This window comes from Hydractinia symbiolongicarpus, chromosome 4, assembly GCF_029227915.1.
Source record: "Hydractinia symbiolongicarpus strain clone_291-10 chromosome 4, HSymV2.1, whole genome shotgun sequence".
NCBI lineage: Eukaryota > Metazoa > Cnidaria > Hydrozoa > Anthoathecata > Hydractiniidae > Hydractinia > Hydractinia symbiolongicarpus.
This window is the reverse complement of record NC_079878.1, coordinates 19,949,308-19,958,881: the sequence shown is the minus strand read 5'-3', so window position 1 is coordinate 19,958,881 and position 9,574 is coordinate 19,949,308. Positions and strand designations below refer to the sequence as shown.

Genomic DNA, 9,574 nt, shown 5'->3' with positions numbered 1-9,574 from the left:
TATACAATAAAAGTGCAACACTGATATGAATATTTATTTAAAAATTTTGTATGTATTGTAAAGTTACTCCCCACTACCAGTCAGGGAAAACTTACTGCTTTTCAATCATGCGGTTTTTAGTTTTGGTGAGCAGTGGCTAAATAGCACAAATAACAATGACAAGGGATATATAATCTATGGAACTGTTAATTTCAAAAAGGAAATTCGAAAATTTCTATTATAAACCTGATGGATTTGGCTACATGTATAACATCTAGCATCATGGCTTAAAGACCTTTTTAAATGTTTACATTTTCCGAGGTAAACCCTTCTGGCTTTAACAGCTAGGTGGCAGACATAAGGATGCAGAAGCTTGCTGAAGAAAGGTTTTTTTACCCCATTTCTTTGTATATACAGAAACATTGTCGAGGCTTTAACCTATTATCAAGTGCAAAGAAACATACTAAAAAGGACCTTACTTCACCTAGCGCCCACATCTTTTTGCCTCCCAGGCAATTGTTAAAGTCAAAGGGTTTACTGCCAAAAATGTAAACATTCAAAAAGGTCAATGGGATGAAATTTCGAGAACAAATAACATGCCAATGTTTACAAAAGTTAAAACTTTTGCTGTTTTTTGCACAAAAAATATAAATAACAGACCACAATAATCAAAGAAATCCATCCAAAAAATATTTGCTTAAAATTAGCAAAATTTTTTACGAAGAATTAGAATATAGCTTCAGCTAGTTAGTTAAAATTTAATTCCAGTTCCTCTTGGATCTTATGCTACCCAAAAAAAGCTTTAATCTGCATTAAAAACCATTTTACCCTGTGCTAGTCCTGCTTTTTTACCTACGCAAAATTGCGAGCATGCCAATTGTTCTCAAAATGAAATCAAAACAAGTGGCTACATCACACGGAAAGTGGTCTATTGCAGATTCCATCCAATAATGTGTTACCCTCCTAACTGACTATCCTCATAATTTAGTGTAATAAATTTGAGTTTGTCCCTGATTTCAGTAATCATAAGGAGACTACACAGAAGATCCTCTCAATACGTAATATAGCAGCCACTTAGTTGTGTCTACTCCTGGCACATTTTTGCTGTGCTGTGTGAGGGACGCTTCCTTCCTTTAGCCATAACACTAAATTACACAACAAACATTAACAGACGTACCTTGCATTAAGAATAATAAAACTATTTAAAAATAAGGCTAGGGCAACAACAGAAGAGTATAAAATTGCACCTTGAATTACAAGCTAATTAAATATTGTGGAGGAGATTCTGTGCGCCACACATTTTGCGCTCGTTCGCAAAGAAAACGCTGTTCCTTTATTATGGTAGTTTCAATATGGCTGCTGCGCATTGGCGCATAGCATTTTGGGAATTGTGAACGGTTAAAAGCTGAAGCAGTGAAGATTTTCTAGACTAGCGAACCCTGTTCAGTCAAAAGTTCAGTTTTTGCGGCGCTGTAAAAATTGATTTTCTTCTCTGGGCATGCACAACACACAAGATGTTCTTTTCCAAGCACATTTGTATCCACATCTGGGTTATTGTTAAAACTTTTTTATCGTCATGGATAATAGAGAAAACAAAGAAACAAATTATCCACGGAGCGATTAATGCAACCTAGTGCGGAATTAAAGACAGAAAAACAACCGCCGCTACGACAAAAAGAGCTCTGCCACGGAGAGTCATGAAAGGAATAGAGTACTAGGGTAGTTTAATTTAAATTGTCATCGCTTAAATTTGACGAAAATTGTAACCAGCAAGCTTTAAATTTTTTTGGGTAATTATTTCGACGGAAAGATTCGAAAATATCTTGGTTTACTAAACAAAAAGAAAAAAAACTTGAACGGCCATAACAACCGTTTCCAATTTTCTCTAGTTACTTCTTAATGCATTAGAATTCATACGAAACATTTTTGAGTCGATTATTATATTATTAAGATTGTCAGGTCATAAATCCCAAATAATCAACTCGTAAAATTAAAAAATGGAAAACCTTAAAGGTGTACTGACCAAAATTTATTCACATTTTTGTAATTTGACAGAATTTAAAAAATGTGGCGCCATTTAGATTTTTATTTATCTTTTTAAAATGCTTTAAATTGCATCTTATTAAATATTTTATGCGCTCTTAGACAGAAACGGCAGGTCATATTTTAAACCGCACAATTTAAATCACAGTTAAGTCAACCTCGTTTCGCCTTAAGAACTGCAAGCGTGAGACTTCTACTACTTTTAGATATTTTGGCTAGGTAAACACGGTCTAAAATTCAATTATTTTGTAATATAACTTTTGAAGTACACTGTCTAAAGGCCTTGAAATTCGGTGACTTCATCATTCTTAGTTAGTTTCAGGTTAGTGAAAATATTTTTGGTATGACAGCACAGTTTTTACGACCTTATAACGTCCCAAATTTCTGGATCTTCAGGGAATCGCACGCATAAAAACAATGCTAAGGAACCATACGCCAGACTTATTTATTTTGGAAATTATACGATTGAAGTAATTGCATAAAAAAGACTATACAAACTCATACAAAATAAACAATGCATCCTTTGTCAGCGCAAGTTTGGGCAACTCCTTCTGGTCTGTATTTTACTTCATTTACATCTGAACTGTGCTTACCAATGAAACAAGCGCCACATTGATCGAGTGTTACCGTTTTTCTCGAGTATTGGAATATACCTTTTAAGCTAAAGACTGAAAAACAACTTTCACATTGATATACGGCAGTGACGTCATCTTCTGATATTAAAATAACATCGTGCTCTTTGTGTGGTAAAACACAGATTTGGTCTCCGTAGATAGCATCATACTCCTTGTGACATCTGACACAGTGAGTCGTTTCGCCGGTAAACTTTGTCCTCGGTAATAATTTGCTTAGATATAACACAAATGACCGATCATCATGTTTAACATGGCGTTTGAGGTAATCGAGCAAATATTTTGGATCAATATTACTCAATACCGTCTTTAACCTCGCTTGTTCAATTTCTATTTTGTTGTCTCTGTCCTCAATGCTAGAAATACTGGTCACATCTAGGGATGTGAGATCTTTGGTTAACGAGCTCACTGTAGTGTATGAAGACCTTGAAGAAATTGATTGAGTTTCGCGCAAAGCGTCCTCAAATGTCAAATGTTCATCATGCCAACTTTTAGGGCTATAAGTTTTACTATGATCTATATTGTTATTTAAGTTATAAGTTACTCCTTCCCTATTGATTACGTTTTTGTGACTGATTTGACTCGATTTTTCAGAGTTTTCTGCTTTCCAATTAATGTCGAAAATAGAATCAATAAAATCGTCAATTTGATTGGTTGAAACATCTTGACAAGGGTGGTTAACTTCCCCGAGCCTCCTGTAGTCTGGATCGTTGTTATTTGAAGCATGGCTAACATGGTACAACTTTTCTCTTCCGGGTGTGCCAGCTAAACTATTCTCTCTATTTTTTGCGTAATTTTTATTTTCTCGGATTTCTTGTTTTTGCAGTACTTGGATACTACTACTTGTGTTTGGAATATCGTCTAAAGAAACTTTTTCAGACTTACAATGTTTGGGTTTTGTGATATTGTCTGACAGGTTGTTTAAGAAATCAAGTCTAGTTGATATATCCGTTAAGTCCACTGATTGGTTCAATTTATTATCCACGTGCGTTGTTTTAACGAGAGAGTATCTTTCGCGCCTTAGCGATCGAGGTAAGTTGGAATTTATTTTTATTTCATCCAGTGATATATGTTTTTTAGTATGCTTGAATAAACGAGGTGTATTATCTTTAGCATTTGAAGAAGTAATTCTTGAGTTTTCTCTTAAACGAGGCGAGTCTGATGTTTCGCGGCTGGCACTTGTTGGTCTTGCTTCAGTTTTGCGTGTAAAAATCCCACCACATGTTGGAGGGTTTGGTGTGCGTTGAATGTTTACGAAGTCCGTCATGACGCACTTACAGCTCTACAAAGATAATTTATACAAATATTAATTTTACCAGCATTTTATCCGCAATAATATAGCCTCGACGTGAATTATTTATTGTCTCATAAATGTAGACAAATTTAAAGTTCGTGACATCGAAGAAAAAGATTTCTATCAAACTTCTGATTGATTTTAGCTTACCGTAACCTGAAAATATAAGCCCTGAGTTATTAAAGTTCATATATTTTTAGGGTATAATTATGCACGGGTGAAAACTTTTTTAACGAAAAACTACGTCTTGACATTTAGCCACCCATTTATTCCCAACAATATAGCTAACGTGCGTCTGTACAAAACATTTTTGACTCTAAATTATCTTTCAACAAGTATCAGATTTTCAGATTCCACTTGATGTACTATTTTTTTATGCAATAGACCAATACACGAGAAATCTTACCCATGGAATATTTTTGCGATCAAAACAATAATTGGCTTATTCAAGGTTTACGGTAGAAGTACAACAAACATATATTTCCGGTCTTAGTTATTCTGTATCCTATGTGCCCTCTTACAAAACTCGGGCTACTTAAGGTCAGTCCATTTTTATTCGATGGTCGTATTCAATATTTCAAGTTATAAAGAATCTGGCATAATTTATTGGCCACCATATTATTATATGAATAGTAAAACGCAGAATTCAATTTTTCCGAGACATTTTGATGACGTCATATGCTAAAAACGCGCTTTTCCCGCACTTTCTTTGAAGCGGTTTTCCGCGTCATTGAACAACTACAATTTTTGCGACAAAGGGTGTAAAAGCGCGTCTTACGTGGTCTATTTACAGGATAACCCTGTCGCAAGTTTATATACATCGCCAAAATGTCGAAAACACGCATTCTAGTAAATCTAAAGCTATTTTTGAATTTGACAACGTCAAATCTTCGCGGGAGGTAAATATTTCGATTTGATACAGAGTATTCGAAAGACACTTCATGCCAAGACTTGCTTTTATGCTACTTCCCGCGAAATTAAAGACACCTTTAATGGTGCGGAAAACCGCTTGAAAAAAACTGCGGGTAAAGCGCGTTTATGGCATATGAGGTCATCAAAATTTTTCACAAAAGTTGTATTCTGCGTTTTACTATTCATATAATGATATGGTGGCCAATAAATTATGCCACAATCTTTATAACTTGAGTTATTGAAAATAACCCTGAAATAAAAAAAGGACTGACCTTAAGTAGCCCGAGAACAAACACAAAGTCGGAAGAAAGGAACACGCTCAGTCACGCAAATTTTTTGCTTCCATATATATCGGCCGAGCGACTGATTCACTGCATACTTCATGTTCTTTATTCAAGCGGTGAATATAAGATGAAGAAGGAGATTCTTCTTTCCGAATTGCATTTGGGCACATGCTTTTGCTCAAGCCCACAAACGCCCATACATAAGTGGTATTCGAAAAAGTATTTTTGCAATAATTGCACTTTATGTTTGAGATTTAATTTGTTTGGGTTTTGTTTAAAAGAAACTTGAATTATGATATTCTCCAAAAAAACATTAATTTAGAAGGCGTGGTACAGAGTTTCAAACATCTTTCTACCTTAAACATTTATATCGGTGCTGGTTTTCTCTTCCTAACATTATCTCTCTTTCACAAATTTTCTTGGCCTTCACTTTTGCGATATACGGAATCCACCTGTTAGTTCAGCTGTTTATCTGTTCTATTTTTTCCTTTCCTTATGCAAAGGAATAAACATGTGTCTTACACACACGAAAAAGGGCTAAGAAAAGGGGCGTATTTCACTAAATGCATTTTAAATGGGAAACTTAATAGGCAACAGAGTTTAGTTCTGGAACTATCCTTATCTAGGATTCCATAAAATAAAAAAGTTTTTGTCAACCACCTTCTGTCATTTTTGTGCTTTCTAGCACCCAGATCTCTTTGAAATATTCTTAAAAAGGACTGAGAACGAAAAATGAATATGACATAATAAGTCAATAAATGAAACGAAATTTTCGCTGCAGCAGAGGGTAAACATTTTTGAAGTAATAAACGTTTTTTTGTGAGCTATGGTTAATTTTACTGCATGCTCAGTGATGCTTCTTCATCCAGAAGCTTAGGTCGAAAATATTTTAGATTTTCAAAACATTAAGGAATATTAGCCTGGATACTCATGTATTTTGAACTTTCTTTTCACAACTCCTAGTCTCACGTTTAGAAGTTAAAATATGTTTTATGCCTGCTAAAGTTGATTTATCTCTATAGTATTAACATTAAGCTGAAGAAAGATACATATGCGATATCTACTTACTTCTCCGTCTATCAAGACGATTATCAGTTCTTCATGAGTATTTGCACACAAAATTTTATTTAACCGGTAACTGCCATCGTTTAAAATTGATTTTGTTTACTTGTGAAACAAGAAAGTGAAAAAATCTCAAAAGAATAAATAATATGGCTGACACTTAGTTGTCATGGCGACGTGAAATACGTGCGTAATTATCTAATTCTCAACTTCAAATTTGTGAAATTGATCGAAATTAATTAGCTGAATTGACTCTTCTTAGTGTGAAGTAATCTATGTTTGAACTTATTACATGGTAAATTTTCTCTACTTTCCCTTGTGATGATGCCATGTATTAGGTTGTTGTCTTCTCAATGAAATATTCTTTTTACTTCCGTTGCTACAAGCTACAAGCCTGCGTTAGAACCATTTAAAGGCAATGTCTTTTAGAACCATGCAAAATTATAATTTTAACCAGTTAGAAAAAATAAACCAAAAAAAAAACAAAGTATAATATAAAAGGCTGACGAGACAAGCTTTACCTCCTTTCCACAGAATAACAGAAATCTTCTAGTGTGGATTTCACCAGTCACAATACGTAGCTACAATGACTGTATTTTTGTCCACATTTATGGTTGTGTAAAAAGATTTTAAAGCTTAAACTGTTAACTCTCACTTAAATTTTTCTACTTTGAAAACAATGCCCAGCTTCGTTACTAGTACTATGTTACGCGTATACCCAAAACACTAAGGGAACCTGAAAACGAAGTTCGAAGTCCTTACATTACAAATAAAAAACAGTATTATCAATAGAATCAAAAACACGTTTTTAAACCTTAACTAAATAAAACGATTTTATTCTCACGTCCCATGTTTCTATAAGTAGCTTAATTTGCAATTTAGTTCTCAGGCACGTTATCATTTTGTTTAAAAAAAGTTTCGACCCATACATTCCCACAGTGAATCTTCCACATGATAAATGCTGCCTCTGTATAGCTTCAAAATACCTTTAAAATTTTAATTCAAGTTACATAGGATTAGAATTTTTATACAATGCGCGCAATGATCATGTAAGAAAGAATAAGTTCAGCAGAAAATTATCAATAAACGGAAACAGAATTTTCTCTAATACATCCCAACCTCGATTCCAGGCGAGTCGAATATTTTTCGCCAGACCAGAATAAAATCAGCGCCGGTAGGAAACCAAAATCCCTGGGAAAGAGGTTACCAAAGCGCCTAAACAAAAAATGTTACAACCAAGAGGCAAGAATAAAATTAACTATGATTTAAAAATGTACTGAAAGCATTCCTCCATTTTTGTCTTCCTTCCGATCTCAATGTTTTACCCGCTTCAGCCAAACATTTTCTGATGGTATATGTTTTATACAAACAAGTGAAAATTCGAATCTTAAACGTCGCCTTACAGAGCAATGTTGATGAGAAGATATGATTTTGTTTTTAAGAGCCCGTGGCCTGTTTGACTAAGCAAAAATTTTGTTACTCACTTGAATGAGTGATGAAATTTTGTGAGTTTTCCTAACTTTTATAGGAGCTTGTGATGAAATAAAAAAAATTGGAAAATTGCAATTCTTACGGTGGGGTAAATTTTTCTAAATTTTGAAAAGCGCTGACGTTTATGCAAGAAGGTTGTAGAATTTTTTATTTATTAGATAAATATTATATTAATTACATTTATGTTGGTCATCATATCGTAAGCAAATAATTATGGGTATAAAAATTGCACACCAGATTTGAAGGAATTATTATTCCAGCGGAATGGCGTCATATCAGATGAATGGATCTTTTTATCTGTATCATTAAAACAGCAAACTTCAAAAACGTCATTTTTGATCCCAAAAAGATGACTAAAATTCATTTTTTTTTAAATCAACTCATTTTTTTGGTAGACAGTCTATACCAAGAAATAAGGCCGTAACATAATTAACACGTGAGATGTGAATGAATTAAATAAACCAGTCGTTAGCCCGTAGAAAAGCCACGGGTTCGCCCGTCCTTTTTATACCGCATTGCGCGCGTCTCGCGTTTACATGCGCAGCTAAGCTGCCATTTTGCGTGACAGACAGACAGACAGACAGACAGACAGACAGACAGACAGACAGACAGACAGACAGACAGACAGACAGACAGACAGACAGACAGACAGACAGACAGACAGACAGACAGACAGACAGACAGACAGACAGACAGACAGACAGACAGACAGACAGACAGACAGACAGACAGACAGACAGACAGACAGACAGACAGACAGACAGACAGACAGACAGACAGACAGACAGACAGACAGACAGACAGACAGACAGACAGACAGACAGACAGACAGACAGACAGACAGACAGACAGACAGACAGACAGACAGACAGACAGACAGACAGACAGACAGACAGACAGACAGACAGACAGACAGACAGACAGACAGACAGACAGACAGACAGACAGACAGACAGACAGACAGACAGACAGACAGACAGACAGACAGACAGACAGACAGACAGACAGACAGACAGACAGACAGACAGACAGACAGACAGACAGACAGACAGACAGACAGACAGACAGACAGACAGACAGACAGACAGACAGACAGACAGACAGACAGACAGACAGACAGACAGACAGACAGACAGACAGACAGACAGACAGACAGACAGACAGACAGACAGACAGACAGACAGACAGACAGACAGACAGACAGACAGACAGACAGACAGACAGACAGACAGACAGACAGACAGACAGACAGACAGACAGACAGACAGACAGACAGACAGACAGACAGACAGACAGACAGACAGACAGACAGACAGACAGACAGACAGACAGACAGACAGACAGACAGACAGACAGACAGACAGACAGACAGACAGACAGACAGACAGACAGACAGACAGACAGACAGACAGACAGACAGACAGACAGACAGACAGACAGACAGACAGACAGACAGACAGACAGACAGACAGACAGACAGACAGACAGACAGACAGACAGACAGACAGACAGACAGACAGACAGACAGACGAATTTGTAATAAGACATGTTTTATCATTTAAGCATAGTTTGGGATTTAAGTTTGGGTCATAAATTGTCAACTGTGATATCGACAGTGAGACATCTGACACCGTTCCTATTTTAAGCGCGTTGCTTTCTAAAAAACGCTTCTCCAGTTTCAACAGAACACACAGCAAAATCTTATTAACAGCGTACAGGTAGTCTTGACTCTGCTTTACCGTTCTGAATAACGCGATAATATAAGGCTCTTTCTTTCGTCAAACCAGTCACTTGATAACTTTGCAAACGTAGGCTTTTGAAGCAATGTAAGGCATTTTGGAAAGAGCAGATGCATCTCCGTCCCAAGGAGTCTCTTG

The 9,574-nt window shown here is 36.0% G+C and overlaps 1 protein-coding gene across 1 annotated transcript; it reads right to left on the bottom strand.

The window, feature by feature from the left end:
* Nucleotides 1–2,447: 2,447 nt before the first annotated feature.
* On the bottom strand, nucleotides 2,448–7,045 carry LOC130640674 (uncharacterized). The gene is made up of 2 exons (XM_057447193.1): nucleotides 6,728–7,045; nucleotides 2,448–3,936 (listed from the first exon to the last, which is right to left on the bottom strand). The coding sequence occupies exon 2, from the start codon at nucleotides 3,919–3,921 to the stop codon at nucleotides 2,521–2,523; it is 1,401 nt and encodes a 466-aa protein (XP_057303176.1). The 5' UTR covers nucleotides 3,922–3,936; nucleotides 6,728–7,045; the 3' UTR covers nucleotides 2,448–2,520.
* Between the last annotated feature and the right edge of the window lie 2,529 nt (nucleotides 7,046–9,574).